This window comes from Hydra vulgaris, chromosome 12 (genome assembly GCF_038396675.1).
Source record: "Hydra vulgaris chromosome 12, alternate assembly HydraT2T_AEP".
Taxonomy (NCBI): domain Eukaryota; kingdom Metazoa; phylum Cnidaria; class Hydrozoa; order Anthoathecata; family Hydridae; genus Hydra; species Hydra vulgaris.
The window spans coordinates 14,174,605-14,193,174 of record NC_088931.1 but is presented as its reverse complement, the minus strand read 5'-3'; the positions used below and the strand labels follow the sequence as shown (position 1 = coordinate 14,193,174).

Here is an 18,570-nt window from a genome sequence, read left to right as displayed (position 1 = left end):
CAACCAAGAGCCCCAAGGCAGGTGGTGTTTTAAATCGGAGTTGGCATCTCCTAGCCTTTGCCTAAAAAGGCTTATCCTAGAAGGCAGCAGGGCATGAAGCAGATTGTTCTGGGTTACATGTTATGTTGTTTTATATATATATATATATATATATATATATATATATATATATATATATATATATATATATATATATATATATATATATATATATATATATATACGTCAATCATAAAAGCAAAATTTACGGCAAGTTTTTCAGATGAAAAACTTATTAAAAAAAGACAATCCACCAACTATTTCCAAATTATCTAGAAAGTTTAAGATAAAAAGCAAGTTACTTAATCGTTAAAAAACTTAATTTTAAAAAGTTTCAAAAGGATGTGTACATGCATTATCACCTTGTGCGATCGCGAGAAGGTTTACAAAATCAAAAAACTTTACGGATTTATTAAGAAAAACTGGACAAAAATTGTTACAACTGATGAAAAACAATTCCGTTTTACTGATTGTGATCAAAAATCCAAACATATTTTCATAAATAAATATCAAAAAGCACCGAGTGTACTCTATTATAAAAATATAAACTTATAAAAAGAAAAGTTTTTCAAAATCAGTCATGGTACGAGGAGTAATCTGTGCAAAAAGGTTAACATCTCTAATATTTGACAAATCAGGAGTTAAAATTAATTCAAGTAACTATATAGACATTGTTTTAAAAATCATTTATTAAAAATGATATCAAAAAACTATATCCATAAATAACTTTTAATTCCATCAAGACATCGCACCTAGTCACTTTTCGAAAATGATAAATTATCGAAAAGTAATTAGTTGCGGTGATAAAAATTTAATGGTGAAAACATTAAATTTTTAACTGACAAAAAAATCAAATTTATTCATCCTGAAATGTGGGCACCAAACTCACCAGATAAAGCACCTGTGTACTTTTTACATGGGGTTATATGTTAAATCAATTAAAAAAACAAATTGCAAAAAATATTACCGGGCTTATTCGGAATATAAAAGATATACCAAGAAATATCCCTCAAGAACTTGTAAATAATGTCCCGGTCTAAACGTTGTAAACTTATCTATGATAGCAAGGGTCATCCAATTGAACATTTAAGAAAAACAAAAACTAAGAATAAAAAAAATATTGTTTTTTTTGTTTCCATTTCAATGTCACATGACTGTATATATATATATATATATGATATATATATATATATATATATATATATATATATATATATATATATATATATATATATATATATATATATATATATATATATATATATATATATATATATGAATGTATGTGTGTGTGTTTATTATGTATGTATACAATTCAGGGGGATATAAGTATATGTGTTTATATGTATTTGCGAATGTAAATGTGTATGTGTAATTGTAAATATGTATTTGTATGTATCATATATATATATATATGTTTGTATGTATGTGACTAATACTAAATTACTATTATTTTTGTTATGATTGTTGTAACTAATTTTTATTTTTATCATTTTTATTGTTATGATTGTCACTACAACTACATTCATTATTATAGTTATTATTTTCTTTAATTATTATTGTTATTTTTACTATTGCAACTTTTAATGGTTTGTTACTGCTGTGGACGAATAATGCTACTATTAACATTATATGTTTTAAAAGTTTTTACTTAATTTTACTTTTTACTTTTTGTTTAAGATCATAAAATTTACATTTAATAGCTTATTTATATACTATATTATTTACATTTAATAAATTATGGAAAAATCTCCAAATTTGTTTCTATGACACTACCATTAATCAAAAATGACTTGTTAGTGTTTTCCTAAATTTAAGGGTACTCCATCAGTCGTACAGGGATGAGATGCTTGCAGAACGTTTAAAAAAATTTCTTGACCATTGGGGCGTTAGAGAAGATCAAGTTATTTTGATTGTTTCAAACTATAATCTGAAACAATCAAAATAACTAGATCTTTGTATATGTAACAATAAAGTTTGTGTGTCCGATTTCGGACGTCCACGTTGAAGTTAGGTTTAGTTTAGGCGACCAAAAGTTTGTTTAAAGTTATTCATGTACAATAAACCTAATTTTGGGAAAAAGCAGGCATGGTTCTTCCCAAAATTACATATGTGTATATATATATATATATATATATATATATATATATATATATATATATATATATATATATATATATATATATATATATATATACATATATATATATATATATATATAAACACACTAAAAAAAAGGTAGAAATTTCTATCTTAGGGTAGGATATGTGATATACCCTTAGTAAGGTATTACTTTCTATCAATCAATTCATATATTCTGAAATAGTTGTTACATTCACGGAAGTTTACAAATAGTACATGTACTAATCTTAAGTAAAAACCTTGTAAATAAAAGCTTCTAAATATATTGTTAATGCTAATAGTAATATAAATCCTCCACAGCTGTAACAAAACGAACATTAAAAGTTAAAGAAGTAAAATACTAATAATGATAATAATAAAAGTGGTAGTAGTAACAATAATAACAATACAATAATAAGAGTATAATGATAATAATAAAAATAAAACGACAGCAATAAAAATAATTACAATAATCATAAAAAGAATAATAGTAATTTAGTATTAGTCACACAAATACACCTTTTATTAATGTGATTTATATTATTATCATATTTTATTAATGTGATTTAAATTATACTTCTAACTTTTAAGGTAAAAAATTATATTAAAAACAATGATTTCCCATACAGTTTTCTACCTTAAAGGTATAATTTTTTATTTTAAAAGGTAGAAAATAATACCTTACTAAGGGTATACTACATATCCTACCCTATGGTAGAAATTTTTATATATATATACACACACACTTTTTAGTGTGTGTGTATATATATAAAAATATATGTGTGTGTGTCTGTGTGTGTGTGTGTGTGTGTGTGTGTGTGTGTGTGTGTGTGTGTGTGTGTGTGTGTGTGTGTATGGAACAAATATATTGGACAAACAAATATATAAATTGTGGTTCCAACATTAAAACGATGTTAATCCGATGTTTGCAAAATACGTTATAACAACGTCTAAACGATGGTTGGACTAGACATCGCACCAATTTGAAGTTAAGTTATCTTTAAGATCTTATTCCCAATGTTGTTTCAATGTTGGCCCAACGTAACTGTACTATCTGGGTATGATTCTAAGCCATTAAATCTAAGGTTAAGGCCATTAGACTATTGCAGGACCACATAGCCATAAATCTAACGAGTATGAACCCGAAGAGTCTGAGTCCGACAAGTCTAAACTTAAAAATTATCTTGAAGACACCTATTCTTATTTTGACTGATTTATCCCTGCCACTACATATTCCATATCGCTGAATGCTCTGTATGGCTCACACAAATACAAACATTATCGTGCAATTGTCTTAGAAACAAGACAATTTATATCAAAAATTAGAAAATCAAGTGTGGCAATTGAGAAACTCATTAACAAGTGTGGGAAATCTGTGATCACTGACTGCACCATAAGATGGAACAGTACTTATCAGATGATCAACCAAAAAATAAAATCATCGGTACATGAAGTTCTAACAGAAATAGGTATACATTATTATTTATGTTATTAGTGCATACAAACTATTTTTGCTATTTTAAAATTCACAAAATTGCCATCTTATTTAAAGTAAGAAAATAGAAGTTTATTAGTCATTATCATTGAAAAATAAGACAGGATGTAAAGTAAAGGCTAAATCCTATTTCTTTTAAATCATATCACAAAAGCATAGGAAAAGGGACGCGGGATACAACGATAACAATTATCAGTTATTATAATTGTCATTAGTTAACTTTAATTTCAGATAGTTTACTTAAATTAGGAATTGACACACTCAAAGCAAGGTAATAGGTTTGGCTTCAAAACATTTCCTCACTTTTAGAACCCTTTGCAGTACAAACGGATATACTTCAAACCGATCCCCAATTCCTTTACTGGTTCTACCATATATACTCAACATGGAATGCCATCTGCGAGTACACCCCCACGAACAAGACTTTGATAGCGAATTTTCTTGAAGATCTGCATTGAAGTTTTAAATCAACTATGCAGTCAGACTCGGATACATTTAATTGTCTTCTATCTGCTGCATGATCTATAAAGTAAATATTTATGGAGATGAGCCAGATGTAGAAGCAGTTGTCGAGTCAAATAGATCTGAATAAGAATCTACTGCCGTAAAGCACTTTAATTTCTTTTCGAATAAAATCCTGGAATTAGGAATTATTGATAACCAAGACAATGTCACTGTTACATTGTCAAATTTTTTACATTGAAATTTTACGTAATTTCAGTTTTAATTCTCATGAGTTACAGCGTCATTTTTATAGATTCTATCAAATTAGAGTTTTTATGAAATTAAACAAGAATATGTGATTGAAATACAAGCATATATTTTCTTTAAGTTTTAAAAAAATCTCATTACAATTCAATTGGATTGTTGATAATTATTATTATTTATTGTTTGCTTATTTATATTGCATTATATTATGTTAAAAAATTGTTTTAATAATGTTGTTTTGAAACTTTAATGACCTTACTTATTAAATTAATATCCTGTTAAAAACTGATTAAAAAAACTTGATAGAAGTAAAATATCAACTTAATTAGGAATTTTTTAGAGAACTGATTAAAAATTGGAATCAGAAATACTTTATGAGTAAAATCAGAATTAGAAATTAAATCTACGCCACAAGAACTGACCAAAAACTGAAATATAAATTATATTTCGAACTTAAATATCACTAATACACTTTTCAACAATAAGCTTTTCACTCTCTCTCTTTTTTACAAAATTCGTGATAATCAAAAAAGTCTTATCAAAGTCACTGATTTTGTTTGCTCTCGTACCCTACAGTAAGTCAAGTAAAACTTGTAACAAGCAACTGTCAAGTATGATAAAACAACGCAAAACATGTTTCTGTATTCCAAAACTTATCGAAGTAACTTATTTGTTTAAAAGACTAAAAGTTAGTTTAAAAGGTCCTACCCCAGATTTTAAAGTTTCAAAAGACCTACCCCTGGAAAAAAAAAATATATTTAAGATTTACATAAGTCTTCAAAACAGATGAAGTTCTATTAAATTTTTTTAAGAAATAAAATAGAACTTCTATAAAAGCTTTATTAATTTTTATAGAAATTACAATAGAAGTTTTTTTAAACATACAATTATACAGAAAAAAAATGTTTTTCATTTTTTTTACTTTAATAACAATTAAAGTAAAAAAAATGTTCTAAATGTTTTATTTTTATTTTTTTATTTTAAATGTTTTTTATTAGTTTTGATAGAAATTCAATTAGAATTAAAAATAAAACAAAAGTTTTAAATTTTAAGTTTGGAATACTCAAGACTTCCCACCCCCTTTACCATCATAATGCACAAAAAATTGTTATCCGACACCGTTACTAAACTGATTTTTAATATCTATTAAAATGTGTTACTAAAATAACAACTGAGAAAATAAAAGATAAAATACTAATTTCCAAAACGATTGCTAATTAGTGAAAAAAAGTTTTGTACAAAACTTACACTATCTATAGCATCAACAGGAAAACCTTCAATTAACAACTTTTCAACTTCAGATTGGTTGTCTTGACGACATGCCAGCATTAGTTGCGTAAGATTTGAGTCCTAAATATATATATATATATATATATATATATATATATATATATATATATATATATATATATATATATATATATATATATATATATAAAGTAAAACATTACAAATGCAAGTATTAAGTTAGTTTATGATTATTTGGTGTAGAAAAGCAGCTCTCATATATATATATATATATACATATATAAATATATATATATATATATATATATATATATATATATATATATATATATATATATATATATATATATTTATATATATATATATATATATATATATATATATATATATATATATATATATATATATATTTATATATATACAGTATCGGACAAAACGAGTGCAACCAAATAATGCTAATTTAGTTTCTTTATATAAAAGTGCTGCATTTTTTCAATTTAGAGAAATAACTATGTAACTGTTTAGAGACAAAGTTCTTCAAGTTTTATTCATCACAAAGTTCATTATTTGTACACGAAAATTAATAAATAATTCAAAAGTGTTAAAAAAAGTTGATTTCCTTCTGGACAAAACAAGTGCAACTCGACAAAATGTTGACCAAGCTGTATTTCGCTATCAATATTTCGTGGCGAATCCTTTGTTGTCGATCACAGCCTTGCATCTTCGAGACATAGATTCGATCAAGGTGATCAATGAAACTTTGTGGAATCGCTGCCCAGGCCTTTTGGATTTGTTCAAACAGTTGATTATTACGGACACCTTCACGATTAATTCTGCGGTTGACGATCTCCCACAGGTTCTCGATAGGGTTGAGATCCGGAAATTGAGGCGGCCAATTCATCACCGATAGGTGGCTGTCTTGAAACCACTGCTTGACTATTTTTGCAGTGTGTTTCGGATTGTTGTCTTGCTGAAAAACCCATTTTATTGGCATATTCAGATCAGCATGAGGTAACATAACATCTTTCAGGATACTTTTATACATGAAACGGTCCATTATTCCATCGTTTCGATGTATTGGACCTAGACCGTTAGCAGAAAAACACCCCCAGACCATTACATTGCCTCCACCATGCTTCACGGTCTTATGGCAGTAACGTAAATCGAGGCGTTTTCCGGCCGGTCGACGTACACGGCAAATACCATCGCTCCCAATGATGTTGAACTTCGAATCATCACTAAACAGGACAGTTCGTCATTTCTGCACATTCCAGTCAATATGAGATGTAGCAAACAGGAGTCTTTTCTTCTGGTTTTTAAGTGAAATTAGCGGTTTCTTTGCAGGGCGTCGAGAAAACAATCCGGCTTCAACAGCACGTCGTCTAATTGTTCGGTCCGATACAGGCAGCTCTAATTGCTTTTGTATCTCGACTGATGATATCCAGGGATCCTTCTTGACGGATCTGACGATCATAGAATCCTCTCTAGAAGTGGTGGAACGCGGTCTTCCACCTTTGTTATCTACTGCCAACTTCCCCGTAGAACGATATTTGGAACATAGTCTTGATACGGTCCATTTTTTCACGCAATATTTATCACTAATACTTTTTTGTGACATTCCACTTACTTAATCGCCAATAATTTTCTTTCTTAGTTCCAATCCAAGACTGTCGGGAACCATTTTTGCACTTGAAGTCATAAAAATAAAAAATAAAAATCATCACGCTTCTCAAGGCTTACCGTGTTACATTTACCTTGAGATGATACAATTATGCTCTGTGGAACACAACATCTTGGTTGGATGTGGACTATATTGATGTAATGAAACACTTGTTGTATTTCACTTCTTGTATTGATGTTCTTCGATAAAACACTTTGATAAAACTCACATCGATAAACTGTCTTGATAATACTGACTGATTGACTTCCATATACTGACTGAATTACATGTCGATTTACATGTCTCTTATATAGTAAAATGAACCTGTGTAAACCTGTTCTGGAAGATTCTAGATGCTTCTTTTCGACGCTTCTGGAAGCTTCTGGATGCGTCTGGATGCTTCTAAATGTTTCTGGATATTTCTAGATGCTTCTGAATGTTTTTGGATATTTCTGGATGCTGCTGGATGCTTCCAGATGCTTCTTCTGGAAACTTCTGGAAGCTTCTGCATGCTTCTGGAAACTTCTGGATACTTCCTTTAATTACTAAAAAACTTCCGTGAAATTGACACGGACCAGACTTAAGAAAATGAAACAAACCAAAAAAGTTGCACTTGTTTTGTCCGCTGCAAAATGGCACTTGTCAACAAAATTCTACCTGTCAGCTGATTGCTCATGTCATGGCATGCTATGACTCCAGACTCCTGAACTGTTTGCTGTGGTAGTATAGTTCGTTTCGTTTTTAAGACATGTAAAACTAGAAACACTTTTTAGCATTGTTCAATGTTGGTTGCAAATGTTTTGTCCAATACTGTATATATATATATATATATAAATATATATTTATATATATATATATATAATTTTTTCAAGCTTATCACTTATCATAACTTGTATCATTTACATCATTTTTAGAACTCACAAAATCCATATTTAACGTGAGTTCTAAATATATATTTAAATTCTCTTTTAAATTCATATTTAGAACTCACGTTAGAATTCATAATTCTAAATGTGAATTTAAATTCTCTTGTAAACAAAGCCCTCAAAGTTATTCACATTAGAAATTACCAATTTAATGTTTTTTAATAAATAATTTAATGCTGACTCATAAATAAGTTAAGTAATGACATCACTTGCATATAATGAATTTTTTTGCATAGCAAATGTCCTAATAGTTTTGATAACATTTGCTTATAAACTAATAACAAATATTCTCATTTCCTTACATCTTGATTTTGAATCGATTTATACAAGTTAAGTGGTTAAAGGTTAATTCAAGAAATCAACAAATTAATGATGCTTTCACGGCATCAGTTCCTAATTTGTAACAGCTTAAAATGACGTTAAAATACAATTTCATCTATGAAAACTTTTTTTATTACTGTAATGGACTTTACTCAAAAGGGCAGCAAACAACATGTTAAAAGGTATTTGAAAAACTAAGAGAAAATGTAATTTTTAATTTAAAGTTAAATTATGTAACGTATACTGCTTTTGTATCGACATGTATCTTGTTGTTATTTGAAAAATGCTAAAAGAAGGAAGATAAAAATCTTTTATTGGATTTTGTTTGGTACAAATTTTGTGTTACTAATGTAACTGATACAGTCGAGATTTAGAGAGGTCTTTGTAGTTAAATTTTTTTAAGTGTTTAATTAAATTATCAGCTTGGCATTAGCTTATGAAGTGAGCTCTAAATGAATAAGTCATTCTAATAAACAGATGCAAAGGCAATCAACATAAATTAAAAACCATATTCTTTCACAACAATCAGAAAGAAGCTCAAGCTTTGCAGATAAAGCTGGACCAACTGTGTGTAAAGTGCGGTCCAGCTGTGTTTAAAGTGCGTTTTTTGACTTTGCCTAGAAGAGGAAAAGCATTAAAGAGGAACCAGCCAAAATATGAAAGCAGAATTAAACACAGGGACGAAAAAGATAACTGTAGAGGTAGAGAATGGAATCAGGAGTAAGATAATGGCGAGAACGATAAAGAGAAACAACTTTAGCAGATTCTAACTTTGCAACCGATTGTATGTATGGTTTCTACGAGAGGTCAGTAGCGAATTATAATTCAAGTAGATGTAAAGAAGAGAAACCAGTAAGAGGATTTATTAATATTTGAATGTTGACAATGGCCACTGCCAATCTCAAGCTGTTACAGAAGTGAGATCAAATTTAAGGTGGACAGCCAGTTCTAACCCAGCTAGCGCACACACGATGGTAAAATGTTTGAAAAATGTTGCGAGTTAAGTTGGCAAAACATCGATCGCCAACATTGTTTTTATATCATTTTGGTTACAAATGCATTGTCACCAACAACAAAAATGATGAAAGAATGTCAGAAAGATCATTATTCTATATAAAAAAACAATACAGGACTGAGGATAGAACTTTGAGGTATTTTAGACATTAGTTGTTGACCTTCGAAGATAAATTTAATATGGCAGTTAGGAAGAGATAACTACATAATATTAAAAATTTTCCCACATACAACACATAAAGTAAGCTTATAGAAAAAATTAGCATGCCAAACTTAGAAAGCTTTTGATGTCTCAAGAATAACAACCCTTGCCTCGTCACCCCTCACCTAATGCATTAGAGAATCTTTTGCTTGCATCAGTTAGCAAATTAGATGTAGAACGAGAAAATCAAAAACCATGTTGATGGTTATTAGAACCAGGATGGGAGATGATCAGCATACCAAACTTTATAGAAAGTTTTTAATATATTAAGATTAATTGCCCTTTTCAAGACTCAAAATGGGATGTTAAAAATTCGTTAACTAAAAACAAAAAGACCTGGATAAAAATAGAGAGAAGACTATTCGGATGATAGTTGGAGGGGTCAGAATATTTATCTGAATTTTTAAAAATTAGTAAAACAGATTGTCATTTTCCAGCAAGCAGGTTCAAAACAAGGTTCAGTCCTCATTAAATAGTTAAGAGAGAGTAGAGGAACACTTTAAAGAATACTTTTGTAGGACTATGATAAAAATTATGTCTGGACCAAAACCTTATAAAGTAAGATATGACTTTAATAAAGGAATCCGGATGGATATGAATGTCTAACAATGGGTTAAACTGGTTCACTGGTATGGCAGAAAGAGTTTGGCTATTAGGTTCAAGAGTTAAATTAAATGAAAGTTCCAAGCAAAAAGATCTTTCTAGGATAATACCACCTAAAAGAGAAAAAGGAAAAATTGAACTCAAGCTAAGGTCAGGTACAAGACACAAAGCAAAGAGTAAAGGTAAGTGGTAGTAGGATAGTAGCAATCAATACTAAGATCCAAGGAGGAAACAGCCAAATTCAAATCAATCAAAAATGCACATAAAATGCAAGCAAGTCTGGTAAATTTTGCAAGAGAGAAGATTCATCTGATGGAAAGTTAATTCGGAAACAACGAATATTTGTATAAGATACATTGAAACAATTAGGTGGTTGTGATGGTTTTTTATGTTTAACTTTTTTTGTTACTTTGGTCATGGTATAAATTAAAAATAAATTAAATCATTCATAGATAGAGCAAGACACCAAAGAATTCTGAGCTGTGCAGTTGCCACAGTCTTGTTAATTAACCCAAAGTTGTAATTTAGGGCTCCTTATGTGTTCTAAACAATGCAATCAATACCATTACATACGAAATATGGAACTTTTAATACCCTTATTATTAGCTGTTAATGGAATCAGGTTCCCTTAGGGCTACCACAGAGTTTGGAAAAACTTTCTAACATACGTCCTCAAAACTATTAAACTGAGTTTTAGAGATGTACTCTTATAAGGAGATAACAGAAAGAGTTGCATAGCAAGTATCAAAGAGGCACAAGCCTCTATTCATCATCCTAGGCAGGAAATAATGTAACTCAGGTTTACATTTACGTAAGCCTAATAGATAAAGAAGGGGGCAAAACTTGTCAATAAAATTATTATGCTTACCTCTAAGTTTTTGCCGAGGAGACCTTCTACAAGAAAGTAGTTAGATGCGGTTAACTTCTGCTGAAGATGAGTATTTTTATTAAGACACCATCTCAGGCGTTAACTCAACTAAAGGCAAAAAACAATGAAAGGCAGGGAAATTTTAATACAGAGTTTGCTTATTCAACTCCTTGCGTAGAAAAATAGCAGGGCGTGGGGTAGGTAGTATTGAGTTAAATTTTACCATTAGCAGGGTGATTATGATTATTCTGAACCTGACCTGTTACGGGCTAGTTAAAAAAAGTTACTTGTAGTTAAAAAGAGTTGTATATTTTCTTTGTAAAGTAGTAGTATATTTTGGAAATGCATTAGGAAAAGTATTACATCTTAAGGAATACTGGAAATTACATTAGTATTAGTTGTAGTTACTAATTGGTGACTGAGCTTTATGCTGCACCAAAAATTCTAGCAAAATACAAATATACATATGGCAAATTACGGGTGAGCAGACACTGCGCCAGAGGTTCAGATAGAACACAGACGTACATATTGTAATTTATGGGTATATAAACACCACGGTACATGTTCAGACAGAATACAAACACAAATACAATAACTTACTAGTGAATGAATACCGCACCAGAGGTTCAGACAGAACACAATCATGCAAATATGTATATATATATATATATATATATATATATATATATATATATATATATATATATATATATATATATATATATATATATATATATATATATATATATATATATATATATATGTATGTATGTATGTATATTTAACTAGGAAACTTATGCCTCCTTTCTTAACGATTACGCAAAATATGCCAAAACATGGGCAAAGTTTGAGCTCATTTAGGCAATATTTAGAGGTAGAAGATTTAGTTAAAATTAAAGTATACCATTAAAGGGCAAAATTGAAGTTTTTCTTTTTTAATATACAAATCTCTGGGACAACCTAAGATTTATTTTTTTATTTAATGCTATTTAAAGAAGCTTTTTGGTATAAAGAGAGTAGGATAAATAAGTTTAGGAACCAAATATGCTATTTAAGGAGGGGTGATGGAAGAGGGAGTGCTGTCACCTATTTTGCACGAACTTTTTTCAGGTAAATCTTTCGTTTTTGGTGAAATGTTGTCCCCTTTAAAGACTACTTTAATAAAACTGTTTGGTCTGATGTCCACCAAGGAAATCAGAGTCTATTTAGCATATTCTTGGACTAATTTGAAATGTGTTGTAACCCATTAAAAACACTAATTATGATAAATTTATTTTCAAATAAATATTGTGCGTTAAACACGTTAAGTCAGAAATTTTAACATTAAATTTAAAATATAAAAAAAATTGAAATTTCAACGTAAAAGCTGATGTTATATTAACAATTGAATGTGTGCACATTTTGGGAAAATTTAATGTGTCTACAATGTAAAAAATTAACTCTATTTAATCAAAATTAGAAGAATTTTATTTTAATAGAGTTAGTTTTTTTGTTTGTTTGCGTAACATATTTCTGTTGTTTTCTACAACTTATATAATGTTCTGGTACTTATTTTGTTTTTGAGCTATTCCGACCAAGTTGTTACGAAACTTTACTCCAGGTTTAGAAGAGTCATTTACAACAAATTAGAAGTCACATTTTTCAAAGCGACAAAACTTTCGTTTTTCAGCCATTCTGTAACCGGTTCTCTGAAAAAACTACTGTTTATATTTAATATGGTAGATATCTTATTTAAATTTAAGACTCTGACTATTTATGATGAACTTCACACCCAAAAAACGTCAGACTAAATCAGAGCACATAAGTGTGGTTTGATCACCCTAATGATGGTGGCACTATGCGTTATGTTTATATAGCAAACTATAACTAATAATCACAGGAACCTTAACCAGGAATCTTAAAAACCCTTATTCTTACCAGGAATCTTAAAAAACTAAATTTGATTACTACTCGCACAAGCTACCGTAACCACGTCAACCAAATAAAAGTTTACTTACAATTTTAAATAACCAAAATTTAAATTAATAAAAGTTTGCAGTATTAAACCGAATATTTTATTATTTCTTGGTGACAAGAAGTACTTTTTTCTTCGAGTTTCTGCAAGTTTTTTTACGATATCTTTTTTTGTAATTTTAGCCCGGTAAAAATAGAAATTTCAATTTACAATAATATGCATAGAGCTGAAAGTTGGTACATTATTACAAATAAAACATTAAAAGTCCTAACTAATCCCATATCTACAAAAAAAGTTATTCAAGGTCTACGGTAGAAAAAAAAGTTTTACTTATTTTTTGGGTAAATCATTTTCAGTAATGTAGTCACAACAGTTCCTTATTTCTTCTAATAAATCGTTATTTCCAATCGAAGCTATTAGTCCTCTTGTAGTATTCCTAACTTTCGAGAAGGTCTCTTCACAAGAATTTAGAAAAGGTGAGCATCTGTGTAAAAAACAAATATCATAGGAATAACTATCATAAAATTCTGATGATAAATGACGAAAGTTAACGTTATCCATCACCAAGATAAACTCTTCTTAATCCCCCAAAATACTTTAAAGTGTAATTAAAAACCCTTTAAAGATATTTACCGTCACCCCTACGCCAATTATTGCTTCACTGTGGACTACGTTTAAACAATTTAAGGCTAATATCATGTTTATATTACGGCCTCTTGATGACTATACACGTTGATTTGGGGTTGTTCTTCGGAGACTGTATCTGTGGTCTCTTATCATATTAAGATTTAACGTACTTTCATCAATATAAATGATATTTCTGTAACGTTGTTGCAATATCAAGTTTAAATACCATAACAAATATGTTTTTCGTTCTACTTTTACCGTATTGCGTCTTTTACTAATGGGTCTTAAAATTCAACTTTTTTCACCATCGCCATAATGTAGAGACATTGACATCAATTTCTAATTCTACCTTGATCTCCTGTAGATTATAGTTTCTGTTATCTCCAATTAACTCATATAGCTTGTTTCTTATTTCCTCAGTACAACCTGACTGTCGAAAACCACATCTAATACCAGGATTGATATTACCTGTTGATATATATCGATGGACCAGGCGTCCATCGCCTGGTGAATCGTGGATAGAATTGAGATTTCTGTGCACAATTTCCGATACTTCTTTTACACTTTTCCCTTCATTAATTACAAGATTAATTATCAAATTTTTTACTTTAACATTAATTTTTGAGCATTGTCTTCATGCGAAAGCAAAACTATTTGTCATGATAAAGAAAAACCGCCAGATTGAATGCAAAAAACCGCCAGATTAAATGAAAAAAACTACTAGATTCGTACAAATAACCACCAGATTAAAAGAAACCAGATTCAAAAACCGGTATTAGACGTTTTGAACCAAACCATCGATGGAAAAAAATTGAAAGACCCAATTCTAATTTTGATTTAAAACGTTTTAGGCTTAACAGCAGACATAATACTATAGCTGATACTTGTACACACTAGTTTTAAACGTTCTAATTTAGATCGTTATTTTTAAGATTTGCTGGCTTTAAAAAAAAGTCAATGACTTTGGAATATTGATGTTAATACCTTTGAACATTCAACTAGGCAACGGATAGTTGGTATTATCAAATACTAATGATTGGATGTCTTCTCAAATGATTGCTGCCGCAGTTTTTAAAGATTTAAAATTGCTCTTCCTCTTTATTTTGGCTTTTCTTTTCATACCAAGCTTGATTATGAATATCGCGATAATTGTCAAAAAACAGATGAAGTTTAATCTGCCCGGTTTTTCAGAGATAATAGTTTTATTACCATGTTTTAACTTCAATCGTATCTTAATTGTTTTGTTATCTATATCAAATATTTTTTAACTCTTTTAATATAAATCACTACTTTCAACGTATGAAAGCATTTTTTTCATCGCATTACTCCTAGGTTCATCTTGAGGACAACCAATTTTACCGCCAGTGGTTGGTCTCAAGTAAGAATTATAACTGTTATGGTGCTTAGCGTCAGCAGCAACTAAATCATATTCATTCTTAAAGCGAGATTTTTTTCTACGTCATCACGCCGACTCCGAGCCTGATGACGTAACCTTCAGAATTCTTTGAATTCAAGAATAGCAACTTTATAAATTTTACTTCAAACATTTTTTCTAACAATATTTTTTTTCAAAAAAACATCCTCAAAAAGTAAACAACATTTTTAAACAAAAATTGGATTCACTTAAGCAAGCTCTGGTATGAGGTGGACTAATTTTGTTACTGGCTTTATCCATATGTTGCTGTCTTTTAAATGCGGCAATAGTACGAAAATACATTTTACGGCACTGCACAAAAATTGTCACAGACTTCTGACCATTCAGGTATTTAAGGTCATTTCTATCAACACAAAAAATTATTAAAGTCTTTAATCCACGATCAACAACAACTGTTTCACTTGTTATTAAAAATTTACAACTAATAATGGCTGCAACATTTAAAAAAAATGTATTCAACATTTTAAAATGTAATAATAGAACTGTTAATGGGGGGTTTTGGGAATATAATAAAGAAACTCTGACCCAGTTCAAACGGGTTGGGTCTGGGATTATCTTATTACTAACAAGAAACATTGTTACTAACCACACGAATTCACTGCATAGGATATTTATAAAATGTCAGACGAAATATAGTCTAAGACAAACAGAACGCGCTCATCAACTTTAAAAGTATTTTATCAAAGTATACTAAATAACGCGCGTTCAGTTTGTCTTCGACGGTATTTCGTCTGACTTTTCGTCTGACAAACTGAACGCGCGTTGTTTAGTATACTGCAGCATGCTAAAAGCTAAAAGTAGATGACTTGCAAATGTTTACATTCTCGTTTTCAAAAAAAGATTCGCGCGCATACTTGTAGGCAGAAAAAACAAATATTTGAAAATTTTTCAATAAAAACATTGTGATGTTTGTATGCTCACTAAGGAAATAAATTCACTGTTTTATATTTTAACAAGAATTTAAATATCTCAACAAGTTGTTGTGTAGCTTATGTAACTAGCTGCACAACAGCTTGAAATGATGTGAAAACTAATGTGGATTTAAAGTTTATAGAGTTTCTTTTGTAAAATCAATTTTTAAAAATAGAAGACGTAGAAACTGGATTAAAGCTAATGGATTAGCCTAATCCATCTGATTTCATAACTCCAATTTCTATTTCGATCTAAAAAAGAGAAGGAAAATGTAACCTATAAAGCTTTATGTAATAAACGACAATCATTTGACTACCAATACTATCATCTGTGATGTAGAACTTGACAACTATACTGAGAAAATACATAATGACACCAAACAACCAAATAATTAAACAAACATATTACACATAGTAAAGATATTTTATACCAAAATCTAACATCAGACGAATAAAAGAAATTAGAGAAATTAAATTATCTTAGAGAATATTAATGTCCCTCTTCAAAAGATTTAAAACTCGATTCACTTGCGATTGTTGTTGGAGGACCAGGAGGACCATTTTAATATGGTGCTTATAAAACTAAAACACAGTCCATCAAATAAAGATACTGCTTTTCTGCAGTAGTCCTACAATAGTGTAATATCTTAAAAATATAAATACAAATTTTCTGCTAGAGTTGTTAATCTGATTTTTGGCCAAATTGTAGAGCAATAAAGAATAACCTACAAAAATGTTTTCGAAAAAAGGTTTAAAGATTATTTGTATTATTGATTGTACTGAAGTTTTTATTGCAAGAAAAAAATTTTGACTTTACGATAGCAAATTTGTTTCAGTTATAAACATATTGATACCATTTAATTTATAATATGGTATGTAATAAAAAACATCAACTGGTTTATTATCTGCTGACTGGAGTGGTTGTGTATCAGACAGATTACTATATCAAAATGAACTTTTATTAGACGCTTAAACCTAGTGGCTGTATACTTGCTGACAGAGTGTGCTGGTTCCTACTGCTTACTACTGTTATTCAATAACTATTGTGCTTCTTTTATGAAAACAACTTGACTGTATCTTTAGATGACCATGTTTAATAATTTGCTGAATAAAGCCTTCTATAACAGCTTGAGTTTTAATTTACTAATATTAATTCACCACATTGAGAATTCAATATTAAAGGTATCAGGGTAACATTAAAAATTACATGAGTATAATTATCTGGTGGCAAAGTAATCTAGACAGCTTTCTAATGTTCGTATACATGTGAATAGAGGAATTTGATGCATGAAATGTTTCTTATTATTTATATGACTGTGTGGATCACTCAATTTATTAGATAAAACCATGGTTAATATAATAATGCATTTGTTCGTCTTAATATGGGTGCAGTTAGTTAACGTAAATGTATATTATGAGGGTGGCTAGCAAATTTTGATGTTCATTTTCCAATGAAATCAATCAAAATTCCTTGACTTTTGCAAAATTTATTTAATTCTCTGAATTTTGCAGGATATCTAGCTATCTGTTTTTTTATAAAGTAATTTATAGAGAAGCATTTTTTACAGATTGAAAATTTAAGTATATTTAGAATTTCATCACAGTATAATTTAAGAAAGAATCTCGTCACAATATATTTTAAGAAAAAATTTTATCACAGTATATTTTAAGCAAGAATTTCATCACAGTATATTTTAAGAAAGAATTTCATCACTGTATATTTTAATTAAATACTTTTAGAGTTGATAACTTATTTTAAAAAATCATACAGATGAATATTTGTATGTATATTTGTAAAACTATTTTCATTAGCAGAGGTCATAAAAATTTGCTTTAAAAAATTAATACTCTCAAAAAAAAAAAAAAAAATACTAAAGTTTAGTTTTTTTTTTTTTGAGAGTATTAATTTTTTTGTGAGTATTAATTTAGATAACTAAACTAAATTAATACTCTCAACTTTCTTTTTTTATTATATCAGAACTATAGTAAGTTATTTTTAACGAAAAAAAGTCTTTTTTTAGAACCGCTAAACAATAGATAAAATCCTCTTAAACTTAGCAATATTTGTTTATACCTAAAATCAGAGAAAAGCAGAATACTTTTATGGATAGTAAAATGCATTAGCAAAAAAAACAAAATTTTTAAATCTTTGCCCTTAGACAACTTTTTTTGCTGATGTGGGTATAATGGGAACTTTTAACATTTTATTTGTAGTAATGTCGCAAACGTGTGTTCTAACATTCAGTTCTATGCGAATTATTGTCAACCTACCAGGGATTATTTTTCCTTTTTTTATATACATTTGGGTAAAGTTGTAATAAAAAATAAAATAAAAATGATGAAAAGTAAAACAAAAAAATAAAAAACAGGACAAATAACTATTTTCATAAATTAAAAAAATACTTTTACATTTCTGTTCTAACTAATAAACACTGATT

General features: G+C 29.1%; 1 protein-coding gene across 1 annotated transcript in view; it reads right to left on the bottom strand.

Annotated features, from left to right (window-relative positions):
* LOC101240612 (serine/threonine-protein phosphatase 6 regulatory ankyrin repeat subunit B) overlaps positions 1-18,570 on the bottom strand; it is a 99,515-nt gene that overhangs the window by 78,042 nt on the left and 2,903 nt on the right. The window contains exon 2 of the mRNA XM_065812271.1: positions 5,612-5,713. Within this exon, the coding sequence (XP_065668343.1) occupies positions 5,612-5,713 (102 nt within the window). The remainder of the gene's footprint in view (positions 1-5,611; positions 5,714-18,570) is intronic.